Source organism: Rhinolophus sinicus, chromosome 3 (assembly GCF_057876585.1).
Source record: "Rhinolophus sinicus isolate RSI-liver-muscle chromosome 3, RSI-T2T, whole genome shotgun sequence".
Lineage (NCBI taxonomy): Eukaryota > Metazoa > Chordata > Mammalia > Chiroptera > Rhinolophidae > Rhinolophus > Rhinolophus sinicus.
Window position 1 is genome coordinate 132,175,011 of NC_142503.1, and position 19,153 is coordinate 132,194,163.

Genomic DNA, 19,153 nt, shown 5'->3' on the forward strand with positions numbered 1-19,153 from the left:
CTAAGGTGGGAACTAATTCTATTATATAGCAATGTCTCTCAGAATTTAATATCAGAAAAACCTTTGTCAGCCCTGAAGGGTAAGTATGTTTCTTTCTTTTGATAACAGAGTGAAATAATTGAATGTTCTTGCTTTGCTTACAAGAGTACTCAAAGCCATATGTTGTTCTTAATCTCTTATATGTTTACCCTTAATAATTGGCATATGTGCCTTCTTTTTTTCTTTGTATTAATCTTGTTTTATATATTTGTTTTTTGTGAATCTCTTAAGATCATTCCTTTTCGGAAAGGAATTTTTAAAAAGTCATTCATGTAATCCATTCTTTTAATCCAAGGCTTAATCGTCTATAGTTATTTATTTATTTGCTTACTATAACTTCTTAGCTATTAAAATAATTAGTAATTATGTGATATCTCTTCAAGAGTTGCTTTCCCCATTGGTGCAACTATCCCCATAATAACTGAAATGATGTGCCATAAAAAGGAAAAATATTATTCAAGTTCATTGAATAATGTTAATCAAGTATAATGACTACTATAATAAATGTTTTTCTGTTCTTTCTTCACATCAATAATATTTTTGTTAATAAGTAAGTGTATTCCTTATGACTAAAATACAAACGAATTTTGATCACTTAGGAATTCGATGTACCAACATCTAATTTCTTCGGCATTTATTATCTGAGAAAGGACAGAGACTCCTAATGTCTCAGTGAATCCTACAAGCTTCCAAATTTGACCCTTTGTTGGTCTTTCCTGCATCAAACCTTACTTAGATGCATCTGTTCCTACCTTCTATCCAGTCTAAAGCAGGGTTACTCAGCATTGTTTGTGCTACTTTAAATACATGCCCCTGTTTTGTGGGTGTTAAAATATTCAGTATAACTTCAGCCATAAATGAGTCCTGTCTTGAGTAATATTTGCCTCTCACCTTACATCTATATTCTGTACTGGAAAGGAGCATGGAAAGAGGTTAATGTAATAACTGTAACAATATATATTTGTGTACCTCTTTATAATGCAACTTTATTTAAAGCTGTGCCTATAAATAATTTTATTCATGGCTCTAGGCACATGTGTTTGACTGTTATAGGGTGTCTGTGAAGGGCCCCGAGGAGCTGCTCTTTTTGGAGATGATCAGCCACTTCTGTGGAGATATTGCATTTGATGACGTGAATTCTATTTCTAGAACTTGAACAGCTTTGGGATCTGCTGCACTGGGGAGCTCCCATGCATTCTTATGAGCTTAATTATTCTCTTTATCATCTGTAACAAAAAATAGGACTGATCACGAGCAAGTGAGGTTTAATACACCCTCCTTGTGTACAGGTTTCTTTACTTAAAACAAGGACTGTTTTGCATCCCTCACCAATACATTATTTTCCCCAGCCCAGGAAACGTTTCTTGGAAGAAAACAATGTAGGGCACAGTTTACTATCAGGTATATTCTTATTGTTTTCATTTTATTAATGAGAAAATAGAAATTCTGGAAGGGTTAGTAATTCCACCAAGGACAAACAATTAGTAAAGGTCAATGTCAGGAACTGAACCCATCTGCTAAACCATTAACATCTAGTTCTTTCTCAGACCTCAATATTCCCATCTGTGGATTGGCAATAATATTCTTCTCTCAATAGCATGAAGGATTTCCCTAGGACCTGGATTTTAGTTCTGCCTTTGCCACTAGATGGGTATGTTGCAAATATCACAATCTTTCTGGGTTTCAGTTCCCTCAGCTATAAAATGAGCAAGTAGATGGAGAGATACACAAGATGCCTTCCAACTCTCATTTCTATTTTATTTTATTTGAATTTAAATATCAACGACATCACATTTGTCGATGGATATGGATACTATCTCCATAGGTTCTAAAATTGACATAGTCTTCTCTCCAGTCCTTCCTACTTCCGGATTCACTGATGGCCTTCCACTGCCTTTCCACACCCTCCCCCTGTCTGCTCTTGCTCATCATTTTTCTCTCCACATACTTCTAGCAAGGAGAGTTAGAGGCTGGGTTGAATAGATAAGACGATTTTTCAGTATTCCGTCTACCTAGCTGGTTTAGTGACGTTGTATCATTGAACATCCCTAGACATGAAAACGAGGGCAGTAGAACTAGTGAGTACTGATCCCTAATTGACATAAACCAGCCACAAGACTGTATTTTTGCCAAAGCCGTCTTCCTAGATACAGACATGAATAATTACACTAACAGGCACACACCCTCCCTACAAGTACTTGATGTCACTTTCCATTAGCTACACATCTAGATTGCTGTCTCCCTTACCTGTAAGTACATGTTTGAATAACGTAACAGAAGGCAACCTGTCTACCTTTACATATTGGTTCTGATTTTCATGGTTGGGAAAACGTCACCTCTTGGATTTTTTTTTAAGTCAAGTATGATGGATGAATGGCCTTGGGGACTATAGCATAGGAGCAAAAACTCATGAGAGTTTCAGGCTGGGTTTGTTTTTTTTTTCCCTCTTCTCTTTTTGGAGGCATAACCACTTTATCATCGCCGTCAAGTGAGGGCTTGTTATGGTGGGGAAATTAGAGGAGAAAAGCTAGAAGGCACTGTAATTTTGTTCCTTAGGGACTTTTGTCCAGGTTTGATTATGCAGTATGTTTGCAGGCTTCTCTTTGAAAGTACATATTCTTTAGATTTAAAGTCAATGTCTGTTAAATAAGGTTAATTTTTTTTAATGAAATGTAGTTTGTATGTGGCTCTTGGTATGAATGAGGAAAGGGGTATGCCGTGAGTTTTCACTTTATTTTTTCAAAATCTAATATATTAAATAATTGTTTTTAGTATAAACTACAAAATAAGATTACTGTAGTCTTTAAGCCTGCTCAGCTGAAATGGTTTAAAGTTTTTAAAAGGTATAGTGCTTCTGGTGAGGACAGATGATAAAGAGTGCATTCGGCAGCTATTTCAACAAATAAATTCCAAATCTCAATGGCTCACAGCAAATATTTATTCTCATTCTTTGGTTTAGGAGTTGGCTAAGGTTCCCTTGATCTGCTGGGTTCAGGTGAGGTTGGGTCCAGGCAGCAGGATTGTGTTTGGGTCTGCTCTATGTGTCTAACTGCAGGCTCCTTAGGGCGTGCTTGTCAAATGGGTGTAAAACACACATACCGCCTCTTGAGGCCTTGGCTCAGAATTGGCACACTGTCACATTGCCCACCACATTGGCCAAAGCAAGTCACAAGACTAGGTCCAACATCCTTAGGCCAATGGAGGAGGTACAAAGGCAACCGGAAAAGGCCCTGGGTGCATAATAATCATACAGGGAGGGTGTAAAGAAGTGGAAACAATAATCCAGTGTAACACAGGTAGGGAGACTGTTCAATTTTGGAAAGATGAGCAATGTGTATTGCCTCCAGTTTTAAATGGCATATTACCTTTCCTTTCTTTCTGCTTCTATTGTATTGATAATTGACAGCAATACCCCAGTCTAATGTTGTAGGTTAGCATCAGGAAATGCAGCTCGTCATTTGAATGGTTGGGACAAGCACAGACTTTCCAAGTGGTCCCCAGGTAAGTCGCCTTTCCTGTACCGTGACTGTGCTGTATGTTGTACTAATAGTGGTCAGCGATAGCATTAACCTGTGTGTGTATGTATGGTCCATCAAGCTGTTGAAATGTCTTTGAGAAGCCAAATAACCAATAAATATTGAGTAAAAAACACCAAATTTATAATATACACATGGAAGGGAATGACCTATGATTAAATCGATAAGATTGAAGCTTTCTGCAAAACGTGCAATGAAAATCAAACATGTCACCATCTGTTTGCATCAGAAAATTAAAGGACATTTGACTGTTTTGACAGAATATACTTAACGAATTTTAGGTAATGTTTTTCCTCTTTATTTGATGTATTGAGTTGAAGAGAGTAGTGTGGTCACTCCCTAGTTTCATCAGTGTAGACATGTGCTTTATTTTTTGACTGTTAAAAACACTTGTGTTGGTATTATTAACATTCCTCCATTCAAAGACTTATTTGATACGTTTGTTATGTCTTTTCTAATGGTGAACTTGTTCTTTGTCCTCACCTATTTTGTCAGATGTTGGAGAATAACATTTTAATGTTCCTTATTTCTCTCCTTGGTCCTTTGCTTGTCAAATCGATCCTCGCCAAAATAATGATGTGCCATGGTTTTTACCTTGCATGTTTCCTTCATAGGGATTTTGTCTGGTTCCACATTAGGGATTAGAAATTGGCTCTTTAGAATTAAAACAATTTCCAAACTGAAGTTACTTTTCATTGTTTCTACCTAAACTTGATGTCGTTTTTCCTTTGCATAAGGAGTGAAGTGGATTGCACTTCACACCTCATGAATGCAGTGTTGTATCGCCACTGCGCGAGTGTTTGCACACGCACCTGTGTTTTCTCTAAGGACACCAGGTCCCAGTTACTGTGGGGAATTTACCACTCTCTTCTATCTAAATGATGAACTTCTACTCACCAGACAATGTGCCTTTGATGATACAGATGTCTCACCTTACATGTTGTACTTATGTTCTCTGTGACATATACTATATTATGCTTTATGTTGTTTTTTATTAATCAGTGTGAACCTTGCTGAATGCTAGCAACTGTTCTAAAATGAAAAGGAAAAGTAGAGGGGCTTCAAAATGAGGGATGTGATTAGTAATTTAATACATTTATGAAGATAAGATCGCACGATGAGTATATACCATAAATTTAAAAAGGTCTATTTTCTCTTTTCTTGCCAAATATGAACAGAAATAGTCCAGGAGGCAAATGAGCCATATAAACGGAAGTTAAAACAGATCTGAGCTTTAATCTCTTCATCTATTAAAGCATGGCCAGCACTACCCTCCTCTTGGGGTCACCATGAAGATAAAGTGGAGGTGCTTACCCGAGAGCCTCCTCTCTGCAGGAGTGGGGACACTGCAACACATGGGCCCTAAACAAAAGCCGAGGAGATGATCTCTCTGGAGAGAGTAGATAGTAAGGAGCATATGGAAAGGGTGAGGCCAGGTGACTGAAAAGGCTCTCATTCTAAGACATTTGGCTCAGGTGAAGAAAGGGCCTGGTTATAACCTTCTGGACACCTTCTGTCTGCAGTACATGTAGGCCCTGGACTCATTTTCTCTGTGGCCACAGCAAAGTATTGTGTGGACAGCCTACCAGTGGGCAGCCATAGAGGTGCTGTGGCCTGCATCGGCTTTCATTGTGAAGTGTCATTGGAAACCAACCAACCAATAAGCAAACAAAAAGCAAAACCTTGGCTGTTTTCAAATTTGTTTCTTCTAAAATGCTACTCTAATGTAAAGGAGAAGCACGCTATCCCATGATCCCTTTGTTAGCTGACTTATTCTCAGCTCAAGTTACTTGTAAGTGAGGGTTTTCAGCATGCCAGAAGTCGTTGGCTGGCTTTGGATCACTGCCAAAGAGACACTGTTACAAGGATTATGTGTAATAAACACCGTATCATATATCTAGCAGTGATCTCTATTGCAAAAGGACACTGAGCCTAAACCCCTAACTTCTGCCTAATTATGTAATATTTTGCCAAGTTTGCTTACCAGGAATGAAAAGAGGACTTGGGAGCTATATGTGACTTTAGGGATGATTTAACCTAGTGTTTTCCAAACTATGTTCTATTGGAACACTTGTGGCTTGAAACATGTCTGTCAGATGTCCCTTTAAATGATTCTGTGGTCAAATAAGTTTGGAAAACACTATTATATAGAGCTAAGTTTCTTTACTAAAGGACATCTCAAGGTCTTCAGTATGCTGATGAGTCATAACCCCAAAGGATAGAGCGTGCCACTCTTCTCAAACTCATTTGACCATAAAGTCCTTTTGTTGTAGAACACGTATCGCTATCACGAGACTGCCACGCAGAGGCCACATGGCCTCCAGTGTGTAACTGCCTAGGTTCAGTTCCTGGCTCTACCATTTACTGATCTTGAACAAATTGTTTAACTTCTCTGTGCTTCAGTTTTCTCCTCTAAAATGGGAGCATTAATGATACATACCTAGAGGGTGCTTTTGAAAATCAAAGAACAGGGCTAAGAACAGTGTATGGCACGCATTTGACTATCATCATCCTAACAGTTTAGATATGAACTAGCCTAATACCCTCATTCTGGAGATGAGAAAAGTAGGCCACGCAGTATCACTTATTCAAAAAGTTGACCAAATGCCCATATGATGAACATGAGGGAGTCCCTGCCTCAGAAAACACACACTCGTGACTTGGCTCAGGTGACACCTTTTAGTAGTAAATCCAGCAACCCAGGCCTCCTGACTTCTGTCCTCCAGCTTATTCTGATTGGGCCCTGAATGAGTGATCTATAGAGCCTGAATTGATAAGCAGGAGTAGGGAGCATAGAGTTCAGCTAATAGGCTTACCTTTCTAAATTGAGTATGAGGGCATATGTTTTAATTCTTTGTTAGTGTGATCCAGAAAGAGTAATCAAGAGAAGCACTTTTGGAGGAAAGCAAACACTTAAAAATATAACCAGAAAGAGAAGTAGGAGGTAGTATGAAATGCCCCCGCTAGAAGCCCGCCAATATGGCTGGCTTTCTGTTTTTCTAGTTATTGGGCTGCTGACGGTCTTCTCTGTGTTTGTCTAGGCATCTCCTGCGAGAGCTTTCCCCGGGACTGCTTCAATGAGCAGTCAGCCACTAAAGACCTTCCCAATAGGGATGGAGGAGCGTGGGGACTGGGCCATAAATCAGGACCAGCCTGTCCCTTTCTGCTCCATGAGGAGAGAGACAAGCCGAACAGAAGTGAATTGTACTTGGATCTCCATGTAAGTAGAAATCTTTGTATTTGTGCTGTGATTCTTTGTAGTCAAGAGAAGCTTATTTAATATGCATTTAATGTAAATTGTGTTTGTAAAGCTGCTGAAGCTGCACGAAGGGGTGCGGTCATTGTCTAAAAGCCAATCGGTTGCAGAACACAGATCTCAGTGATATGAAATTTGTGCACTAGAAAGTGACAGTGCACAGTTTATCTGAATGTTATCAGAGTCCTCTGCTCACATCAGCGTGGCTGCCTACACCTCACTGTGGAAATACCCATGTGTTGGTAGTCATCTCTGAATGTATTTGTCTAAAAATGTGAGGACATATGTTAGCTGACTGATAGACTCTGGATTCTCCAGAGAAACCCAAATAGCCTGTATTCTTTGCACATTCCTAAACCTTTCTCTCCAGCTGCTCAAATAACAGGTGGACAGGTTGGCAGCAAATCCACGGAATACGAGATGACCCATTTTAAAAACACAGCCTTCTCCTTTCTCATTCATTCATGTATTCATTGCCACAGAAGCATTGACTACCCTGTGCAAAGCAATGGGCTGGGTTTTAGCTACTTCCACATTGTAGATGGCCTGATAGGATTGACCAAACTGTCACTATTCTCACCACCCCTCTTCACCTCCCAATTTCCTGTCAGAGGAGGGGGTGAATGTTAGGAGAAGCACTTGTCCCTCCATTAACGCTCATGCCTATCAACAATCTCATGTCCCTGATTTATTTTAATACCCTCCAATTTATTACTATCAGGCCTGGATGTGTGTGTTTGCTGAGCCTGGGTAGGCCTATGATGTTCATATGGGTGGTGATTTTCTCAAGTGACCAAGAGCAGAAGAACCTTGTACTTTTCATAACCATAAAACCCTAATCAGAGTATGTCCTTTTAGCCAGCATTTGACATCCCAGATATTACAAAAGGAGGTCTGAATGAGGATAAAATCTACAGCACTTCATGAAATGACATGGACATTTGTAAAGTTTTTGTTTTTGTCCCTCTAGGTACGTAAATAGTTAAGAATCTTAAGATGTGCTCAAAGTAAGAAGTGGAACAGTGACATCTGTTGGTCAGGTTACTTTAAGTTGAACTTGCTGCAATAGCAAGCCTGGAGCATGAAAGTATAGAAATGGATTTTGAAAGACTACTTTCTTTTTCTTGTGTGTGTGTGGTTGTTTTTTTTTTTTTTTTAATTATTATTTATTTATTTATTTATTTAAATTTAATTTTATTAAATTTATTGGGGTGACAATTGTTAGTAAAATTACATAGATTTCAGGTGTACAATTCTGTATTACATCATCTATAAATCCCATTGTGTGTTCATCACCCAGAGTCAGTTCTCCTTCCATCACCATATATTCGATCCCCCTTACCCTCATCTGGTTTTTTTTTTTTTTTAATTCTGTGTTTATGTGTGTTTTTAGACATTGGCTAAACTATGTATTTCTGGTTTTTGTTCTCCTACATGAATTAAATTTTTTCTTATTTTTACTTAGTTTATTTCAATCATAAAAACTATATGCAATCCTTTTTGAAAATTTGAAATATTCATTTCAATTGAAAGAAAAGAAATAATCTATAATCTCAGAAGCCAAGGACACTGTTAAAAATAGATAAATTTTCTTTCTGTTTTTCACTGTGTATGATTTATTTTCAATGAGGGATTTTTTTTTTTTAACATGTAAGCATATACTTTATATCCTTCTTTCCTTTTTTGTTCATCGATTACATTGCTTATCCATGTTGTTACAAATTCTTTCTAGATGTATTTTAAGTGAATGCATAATATCCTACTACATTGTATCCCAAAATTTATTTCATCATTTTCTATTATTGGTTGTTGAAGTTGTTTCCAGTTTTGCAGTAGTATACTGCAATTTGGAAATAAATAGCACTACCACACATAATCTTTCCTATGCCCTTTCCCTCCCAATATTTTTAGGCTTTTGATGTATATCACTGCATTAAAAAAGGGTCTATGTCCTGAACTAGTCTTTAATGGCAAATGTATATATATAAATCATAAATATAATATTTATGTATCATAGACACATATAATATATGATATGTAAATAATATATTTTTGTATAAAGTATATATATATATATAATGAAATATATAAATATTTGTATTTTTCTTAGTTTCTATTAATTATAATTTTTAAGAATTAGGATAGTTTCTTTAGATTATTTTCTACCTTAGCAGTTTTTGCATTTTGGGCCCTAGGGCTCCTCATCTTCAAACCCTTTCCCCTTCTTTAGACAGTACCATTTGACTCTTATTGTTTTAATATTGTGTTAAATATTGATCTTCTAAGGAAGATTTTCCATTTGAAAGAGTTGTACTGATGTAGTAAAAGTGTGCATCCTGTTAATGATCACCACGCCGCTTGCCAGGACATCTTTCCCCTGGGGGACTTTGAGCGTTAAGGTCAAGGAGGCATATATTACTGTGTGGTATTTTGATCAGCCTGACATGTTGGACTGGACTGCTGTTTTAGGTTTTGAACCTGATTTGCCACCGTTAGAAAGTTACTTTTCCTATGGATATGCTGCCGTTCATTCGTATGTGGAATGATAGCTAAAACATTTAATAATCAGTGGGAGTTTGGCATCTACAAATCAGAATGGTCACTGGTGCTACTAAGTAAGGCCCTTTATTTAGCTGTACTTTTTTTTTTTAAAGGGCCAGAGAGGGAATATTTTAGGCTTTGGGGACCAATCAGATCTCATGTTGCAACTACTCAACTCTGCTGACAAAAGAAGCCATAGAGAATACATATATGAATGAGTGTGCCTGTGTTCCAATACAAATTTATAGATATTAAAATTTGAGTTTTATATAATTTTCATATGTCAAGCCATATTGTTTATCTTTTGATTTTTTTTTTCCCCCTCCATCATTAAAAATTATAAAGGTCATTCTTAGCTTTGGGGGTCATTCAAAAACAGTGGGCCTGCGACAGGCCAAAAGTTGAAGATCTCAGTCACATCTACTCCTGGCTCAAGCACTAACTTGCCATGAGACGCTGGGCACTTGCTAAACTTCTATGGGCTTCAGTTTCTTTATCAAGTGTGTTTTGACAGAATAGGGAGGAACAGGAACAAGATGGAACAAAGCTCCTTGTAGCTATAATATTGGATTTCATGATTCTATTATAGCAGCATGAATCAACCCAAGCAGTGTTATGTATGTGGGATGGAAATTAGTTTACTTAAAGGAAACAAATAAATCTTAATATTCTCAGTGTGAATCTTTGTCCTAAAATGAAGAATAATGTTACATCTCTGATAGCGAGACCAAAATGTATAGTCTCCTAATTCTCTTTGGAAGCATAGACCACTTCTTTCTGCTTCTCCAGTGCAACTCTTATTGCCCCCAGTTTTACTGAGTCACCATTTTTTTTTTTTCTTACAAACTCCTCCTCACTTTAAGTCATGATTAAACTATTGAGAAAAAAAGTAATCTAATTTTAACTTCTAAACCCCATGACATTTAACCAGGTATATCTCTCAAATTAGTACCAATTTTGACATTGGTGTGGAAGGTTGTTGTCACATTTAATTAAATAGAAATCCTCATTTATGCCATTCATAAAGTTCAGTTCTTACGCCACTTCCCTTGCTTCCCTTAAAATCCACCTGTCCTCTCTATATACTACACGATAACGACAAATATCTCAGATTTCTTCATAAAACCAAAAGAACGGTAAGTTTACCCTAACCATTGAGCCACCTTAATGGTCAATGCAACTGCCAAGTTCGCTTTTCTTTGATCGTGATAACATTTATTCTGATCTCCTCTTTGTCTGCTCTTACATATGAAAAATACAGTACCAGCTTATGTAAAATTTGGACCCTTGAGAGATATATAGAGAAATCTTTATATATTATGCTTTCAAAGCCTAAGAAAACACAGAATAGAACTTAGTTTTATAAAAATGGTGAGAAATTTATCTGGGAATTTTATTTAAATGAATTGGAATATTGCAGCTGAAATATCTTATTTGGTTTCTCTAAAATTCAAACAATTGCTTTTTTGCCCCCTTTGAACAAGTTCCATTTTTTCAGTCTCTGTTTTCTGTCTTAAATATCTCACTTCCCTGTGCATTCATTGGATTTAGTGCATGTGGTCTCTTTAAACCCTGGTCTCTTTCTACATGTATCATTTATGTTCCATACGTGGATTTCTGAAAAGCATTTTCTTTCTTCTCTCTCCAGGATAAAGATACTAATTTGTAGTTAAAACTACAATCCCACATGACCCATTTAGAATTTGAAATGCAGTATCCTTTGCCTAGAGAACGTTTGAGAGTACCCTTATGTTAACATAAGGTTCTAGTTTTTATGGACCAGTTGGTTTTCTCTTGCTTTTTGACTTTTGCAGGCTTTAATGAAGGCATCTTGATTTATTAGTATCATTATTTCTAAATTGCATTAAGAGCTGCAGCAACTACATAAATATCCTGTGTATGAACATCATAAACTTTCCTCTCTAGCTACAGAAAGTAAGTGACCTTCCTTGATTCTAGACATGGTTATAACATTTCTTCGGAATATTTCATGATACTTTCTAAAGTGTTGAAAATGACAGTAGTGCTATATAAACTTTAAACCCTACATATACTTTAAATCCCCAATTAAAATGTACAAAATGGAGGCAATAGTGAATATATTTCAAAACTATGGACATGTGACTCCTCTTTGCCACCCATTGAAACCCATAACTAAACACGCTCTGTAATAACGGTGGCCACTATTTACTGTGTCTGTGGTGACTCAAGCAAGTAGTGGGTTAGGAATATTAGCACATTTAATTAACACTTAGGACAATCCTTATGAGTTAAATGTTTTTCCCATTTGAGACATGTAGACACTGATTCAAGTTCATAAGGAACGTGCCTAAGTGACACAGCTAGTGTGCAACTAGTAACTAACATACCTTATTGAACCCACACACATTCCACTTCAGAACCATAGCTCTTACCCCCTCTTTCCTTTTTTCTGCCCTCTCTTCAACTGTGTTCAAGAATAGTTGTGGCAATGCCTAGCTTGTTTTCTCCTTTGTCATTTTAATGAATTTACATTTGTATCCATTTTTTTCTTAAAATGATTAATGTGAGTATTAACTTCAAGGAATCATTACTGATCAAATCAGGGCTCATAATCTATGTGTCCTTTCTGTTCCCTGCAGATTTCTTCTAACTTCAGCAGCCATTTGCTTCTGGTAACCAGGTGATCTGTTTTGCCCCCATTCTGATGTTTCAATGTGAAAGAGAACTGTTACAAAATACCGTAGTTCTTTGATTTATTGTAATGAAAAGAATGAACATTTAGAATCAGATCGATCCAGTCCAAATCCTGCCTTTGCCACTCACTGGTTGTTTAATCTTAGAATTAACCTAATTTTTTTGAACCTTAGTATTAACATCTATGAGGTTTGACAATTAAGTTTGTGAACTTGTTGCAACAATGTTGCTAACCTTTTTTTGATATCAGAGGGATTATTTATTATGACTTTGTACCAACTAGACAAACAGTTAACCAATTTTACTATTTGGAAGTGCTGAAAAGGCTGCATGAAAAAGTTAGATAACCAGAACTTTTCACCAACAATTCATGGCTCTTGCATCACGACAATGCACCAGCTCACACGTCACTGTCTGTGAGGGGGTTTTTAGCCAGTAAACAAATAACTGTATTGGAACACACTCCCTACTCACCTGATCTGGCCCCCAATGACTTCTTTCTTTACCCAAAGTAAAGGAAGTATTGAAAGGAAGACATTTTTATGGCATTCAGGACATCAAGGGTAATACGATGACAGCTCTGATGGACATTCCAGAAAAAAAGTTCCAAAATTGCTTTGAAGGGTGGACTAGGCACTGGCGTCGGTGCATAGCTTTCCAAGGGGAGTATTTTGAAGGTAACCATAGTGATATTCAGCAATGAGGTATGTAGCACTTTTTCTAGGATGATGAGTTGGTGAACATAATTGTCAGTCCTTGTGCAGCAGTGTCTAAATAGTAGTCATTAGCTACATGTAGCTATTGATTAAAATTAAGTAAAATAAAAATGTAGTTCTTCAGCCACACTAGCCATATTTTAAATGCTCAGAGGCCACCTGTGGTTAGTATCTAGCGTGTTGGATGACACAGATGTAGAACATTTCCACCACTGCAGAAACTTGCACTGGACAGCACTAACCTATATAATGGGGTCAGTGATACCTTTCTCATAGAGTTATGGGGAGGATTAAGGTACAAGAAAACTGGCATAAAGAATTTAGCATGGTGCCCACTTGGGACAACAGTGACACTCTAAAAAGGTGCTAATTCTCTCCCTCCTCCCCCCTCAGGCATGTTTTTCTCATCTATCTTCATTTTGTTTTGAGTAAATCCTCACCTTCCCTACTTTTTCTATTGCCTCCTTTAAAGTTAAAAATTATTAAAAATGATACCTGGATCTTTGCTGTTTGAACTAATATTCTCAAGATAACTTTTTCTTTAAAAAAAATTCAGGAAGGAAAAGAAAAAGATATCCAGTAATAGCATAGCCAACAGCTGTCTAGTTTTACTGCTTGGGAAGAAGGCGAGTATAGGCAGCAAAGATGGTACATATGGTTTATTACATTGCAGGTCTCCATCTTGAACCAGAATGAAAATGCTTCCTCTGTGAACTCCGTGCCTTCTGTACTGATCGTCCACGTGGGACATCAATAGTATTCATTTTGTAAAAACTGAAAACCCTTTAAAAACATGTCCCAGAAAATTCTGTATCTTAAGGTGCTCCTTTTTCTTTCCTTTCCCCTCCAGCTTCACAAATAAGTCACAGCCTTTCCTTTTCCCTCTTACATTATTTTGTCAATGACATCACAGTGTGAAGGGACTACACTCGCAGCGGCATCATCAGCGTGAATCAGACTCTTAAGAAAAGGATTTTTTTTGAGAAAATCCAAAATTCATGGATTTTTTTTTTTTTTTCTGAAATGATTGAGTTGGTTTAAAAATCATCTTGGAGCACAGGAAAAGTCACAAAGAACAGAGTGAACTCTATCACCTTCTCCAGTGGCCACTTGGGAAAACTTTAAGCTAATTACTCTCTTCAGGTGACACAGATGGAAAAAACCAATCCAGAGAGCATTGGCCCTGAAACACCCTCAGGGATCCCTTGAAAGAACTTTCTTTGGAGCTCCATTCACTCGTGGTACAGATGGGGCGTGGGGAGGCATATTTAGTAGGCTTTTTTGTCAAGAACAATCCTGTTCAGACCAAATGGCCCCCCTGACCAAGTGCATCGAGGGGGAAGGAATGAGGAGGGGTAGTTCCTGCTGGGCTGTCATTCATCAGTAAATACTTGTTTCATACTGAGAGGGTTAAAAAACAATTTGTTAGATGCTGGTTGATGTCCCTAGGAAAGTTGTTGCTTTCCTATGAAAATGTATCAGATTTATATAGTACTTACTATGTGCCAAGCATCGATGAGTGTGTCACACACATATTAGTTTATTGAATGCTCCTAACAACCCATAACGTTGGTACTTTTCTTAGTTCCAGTTTCCAGGTGAGGAAGCTGAGGCACAGGGAGCTTCTATAACTTTCCTGAGGCCAAGCTTCTTGAAGGAGCAGAGTAGGATGTGAGCCCTGAACTCAGGGCCAAGTTCATAACTCTGCAGACTGCACTCGTACCTTCATCATTGAAAGATCACAAACCCACCGCTCTTCTCTTTCCCTCCGGCTTCACAAGTACGCCCCAGCCTCCCCTCTTCCCTTTTAGAGTCTTCTGGTTTTTTATCTACCTCCAGAGCATTTTCACAGAAGCCTTGATACTGCTCAGTAGAAAAAGTCCTTAATCACTGAGACCTGTCTTTGCAATAGGCAAGTGCAGCCTGTTTTCTTCTTAACCAATTAATAAAAACAGCTGCTGGCTTCTGACAGGCTGAGCCAGAGGGGTTTGTATTCATGTGTGGTGTTAGTTGGCAGGGGGAAGCCCCACCGTGAAGGCAGGGGAGGTGCTATGAGAGTAAAATAGAAGGGGAAGCCTAGAGAGGTCCCTGGCTTTGGCTTTCGTTTGGCCTCATGACTCCATTTCAAAGAGTTGGAAAGTGAGCATAAGGTGGACGCTGATCAGGAAGAAGGTAAGATCCGATGGCACGGCAGCAGGAGGGTTGAGGTAGGTGGGCAAGGGCTAGGACACCTCGTTCAGATCTCGCTGCTGTAGCTGAGCGGAATGAACTGGAACCAGGTATTTAGCTTCTCTTGGCTTCAGAGTTTTCATCTTTAAAATAAGAAGGTTAAGACAGTTGATTTCTAATATTTCTGAAGTCCCATTCAGCTTCCCAACAACTTGATTCTATCCAAATACTTTCCTAACCTTACACCTCATTCATTTAACAAATGTCTTTTGGAGCACTTGTGATGTCCTCAGATAATTTCCTCCGATCTCAACTTCACTTGGTATGTTAAAATGTACTTCCCGAATTCAAAAACCCACCTCCGCCCATTATCTCACTCAACACTTTATTCATAGTTTACTTTTTCCAGTGTATTGCTCTAAACTTTTTTCTTCTCCAGAAAGTTTATACACTCTTACTTACCCTTAACTAATTTTGACTCCACTTTCTACTTGCTTTCTCAAGCAATCGCCACATGAACCTAGCTGAACCACTTTAGGAAGCTGGAAGCAATTAGTCATTAAAAATCAGGCCTAGAACGTGAAATAAATTGGATAAAGAGAAACATGACAATTAAGTAGCCTAACACTGTGAAATGTAATCTCGTTTGCCTTCCTTTCCCTTTACCTTTCTGGGGTTTTATGAGAATGTGGGAAGGAATTAATCTAAGCTGAATAATACAGGGGAGGGGCCCAAAGGTGAGGGGAAGTGACTCTGGGAAGTTTTCTTTTTAGGCAGCATCCAGCTTCTGCAAATTGACTTTTTTTTTTTTTTAAGTTGTTAATGTTGATTCATCTTGTGAGAGTCAAGGAGCTAGGTTCTGCTCCCAAGAGATGACGTACCTTTTTTGTTGCCATCACGCTTTTAGCCTTATCTTTCTCACCAGATATGTCTCTGTTGAACTGATGTTCTTATTGCTATGAGACATAAATGGCTGCAGCCTCACTCTGAAAGGATGGTGAGATGGGAGAAACATGGAGGACTAACGGGAGTAGTAAACTCTCCACACTAATACGTCCTGTGTTCCTTTTTCAAGTAGCTGGGTACTGATTGCTTTTTAACAAATAGTGACAAAGAACATCTTGTGAGTCAAATGCTACCTAAGTATTTATGATGCCCATTTTAACTTAGTTGTTTAAGACAGATCATTATTTGGCCTTCTGCTCAGGCATAGAATAGCATTAGAGAGTTTAAGTGTCTTGAGGTTAGAACAAGAGAGAATCAGGGGAGGTTGGAAAGGTGACAGTCTTGTCTGTCCCGGATTTGGGGTAGTAGGTGCTTAATAAACATTCATAACAGGACAAGACACTGAGGTAAGCGATGTCCAAGAGAAGTTATTATTTCCCCCTTGCAAATGTTACAATATTAAATAGAATCGTTTTTCAAACCAACTAAGATCAAATTTGGTAGGTTGCTTATTAGAACATTACAGTGAGACACATTTTTCAAAATTCCCTAAAGGACCAGAAGTAGTAATACTTTTCATGGTCATGAGAACCACTGGCTGGAACCACCATGCTGCTATTTCTTACTCATCTTCATATTTAGGTGGTCACTGCTTGCTTTCACTCAAAATTGTTTTAGGTCTACCTACTGCCGTTCAGGCTGATCTGGGGTAGAAAGTACTGGGTTATAGTCAATGAACAGAGACCCCTCTCTCTTTACAGATTTCCCATATCAAAGTACACATTTCATGAAGATGAACTTTCTTCATCTTTGTGTCCCTGGAGCTTTGTATATAACTGCTGCTTAATAATGATTGTTGCGTGAATACATCTTTGTGATAGGAGTCATGCTTCGTAAAGGAAAGGGAACTGTTTGGGTAAACGGGGAAGCCTCTTGACCTGATGAGTCCTGAAGTCTGTGTCTTGACTGTGACCGCAGAAAAGCCAGCTAGGAATGTTTGCTCAATTTTTCTAAGCAGCCCCTCTAGATGCCCCCTAAATGACAACAAGGGAAAAGAATGGTCATTCTCATGAAGCTTTTCTTTCTTTCTTTTTTTTTCCCCCTCTGTGAAGTCAATCTTCCATGTCATCTCAGAGGGTAAAGTACAGTATACGTTCTACTGAGAGAACAACAACCTGGGCTGACACGCCTTCAGCTTCAGGACTCATGTCTGTGACGTGCTATTTTGGCAGGAAGTAGAACTCACAGTTTTAGAAGACTGGCTAAGAGTGTGCATTTGGGAGCCTGCTTGCCTGGATGGAAGTCCTAATTGTACCACTCACCAATGCTGTGAACATGGGAAAACCACTTCATCTTGCTGTTCTTCCAAACAGGAAAAAGAGAATAGCACTGCTATGAGTGGTTCTGTGCATCAATCAGTTAATATATATGGAGCAACTAGAACTGTGTTTGGCACTTAGCAATCACCTAATAAGTGTTAGATGTTATTACTGTTCCCCACTTATTAACCGTGCAACTTCGGGCAGTTATGTTTTCTTGGCCATGGTTGCTTCACTTTTAAAATGAACCTAATAATACCTCACCTACCGTGAGGGGCTGTAATCAAATCATCCCCTGGGACCCAAGACTTGCCCCACTCTTCACGAAACTGTACTGGTGTTGTGGGTATTGCAACGATGCTGGAACTGTATAATTCTGCTCCATGCTGTAGTGTAGAAGGGCCAATGAGCCCTTCCGGGTTATGTCCCATTTTGCCCAAATCGGCTGAGGGTGCTTAGAAACGTATTCTGAAAATCAGTAATTCATTATGTCTGAAAAAATGGAGCCTTCTCAGTTAAAGAAAAAACTCCGAATATGTGCCCATATCTCCCCCACCCTGACCCGTATACTTGATGGTCTGCATAGCTCTTTAGAAGATAGATCTTCTGATCTGGTGTCATGATTCCTTTTTTTCTCAGCCATGAAGAAGCAGAAGTCTGATTTTATCAATGGGCATTTTCTCTAGACAGGAAGCTTGTTCTAAGACTTAAATGGCACCAATGAGTATTTCTGCATGTGTGGTGGTGGCCTTTTGATTAAGTGTGCCCTATTTAATAATCCCAAAATATACTTGAATCAGTAGCAAAAAGGAAAGTATCCATTTAGACACAAAGTCAAATCAGGGATTAGGAATGACTGTCTTTGCTTTCCCACAGGGGTTAATGGAATATAATACTATGTACCCTCTTTTGTGTGACAGTTCCTTTTTGAGCACATTGCTAGCAATGTATTATTGCAATCAGAATTTCTCAATATTAATATTTATTGAGGAACATGATTCCCGTTGTCAGTGTGGGACCCACAGCCATTCCTTGCTATAAGAGAAGGCAAGACTGTCATTTTGCTTGTGGTGACAACGGTTTTGCAGAATAAACTGCTGTTTGTATTTAACACTTGGGCTCAATCTTCTTGCAGCTTTGCTCAAAGAGAGTCTGTGATTACTATTAAGCCAGTTTGACGCTCCTGATCCATCCCAGGTGCTTACCAAATGCATGCTGATTGGATGGGATGTGAAAGAGAAACGCTGAGACCTTCAGGTACCACAGGAAGCTGTCCCAGGAGAAACCCAGGCATCTGGGAAACAGGGCTACAGTCTGTCCACGACCTCAGTTGCCAGGTTCCCAGCAGATAATCAGAGTATTGGAAACTACATTGAGCTGATGTTGGGTCGTTGTTTTGTTTGTCCCATTTTTGTGTTAGGCAAATTGGGTCTGTGATAGAGACCTGACTGATAGAGACCTTTCAGATGTTTTGCCCCTTAGGGGAATATGGCTCCTTAGGGACCTTTGATGAATCGCTTTGCCTAACAAGGCAGGTTGTGTGTTACTTTGTACCATGCCAGGTTTCATTCGGTTGGATCACTGAAGCAGAGAGGGATGCCCGGCTGCCAGGATTCCTAAGGAAGCCAGGAAGTCAGAGCTGCTGAGCCAGAAGCTTAAGATTGGCCGGGAGCGTGGAGGGTAATCGTTCCTGCCAGCCGGGACTATTTACTGTGCCACCCTAAGGCCGGTGGACGTGGGGTGTGGTGGGCGTGCTTGCCTAAGTACCTGTTTGTAGAGCACTGAGACACTAGGGCAGAGCTAAAACAGTAGTAATCTGAAACCAGTTGTGTTGGTTTTCCTTCTCTGGCCCCAGCAGCTAAAATCTGCATTCCAGATGAAACCTGCAGGGAAGCGGAAGAAGGCACTTAAAAAAAAAAGAAAGAAAGAAAGCTTCAAGGGCAGTAAATTAACTGC

General features: G+C 38.7%; 1 protein-coding gene across 3 annotated transcripts in view; it reads left to right on the forward strand.

Moving 5' to 3' along the window:
- FMN1 (formin 1) overlaps positions 1-19,153 on the forward strand; it is a 380,104-nt gene that overhangs the window by 96,970 nt on the left and 263,981 nt on the right. For 2 of the 3 annotated variants that reach the window (XM_074327933.2, XM_074327934.2), the window contains one exon: positions 6,617-6,795. The exons of the other annotated variant lie outside the window; for it this stretch is intronic. In XM_074327933.2, coding sequence (XP_074184034.2) covers positions 6,617-6,795 — 179 coding nt within the window. The remainder of the gene's footprint in view (positions 1-6,616; positions 6,796-19,153) is intronic. 3 annotated transcript variants of the gene reach the window in all.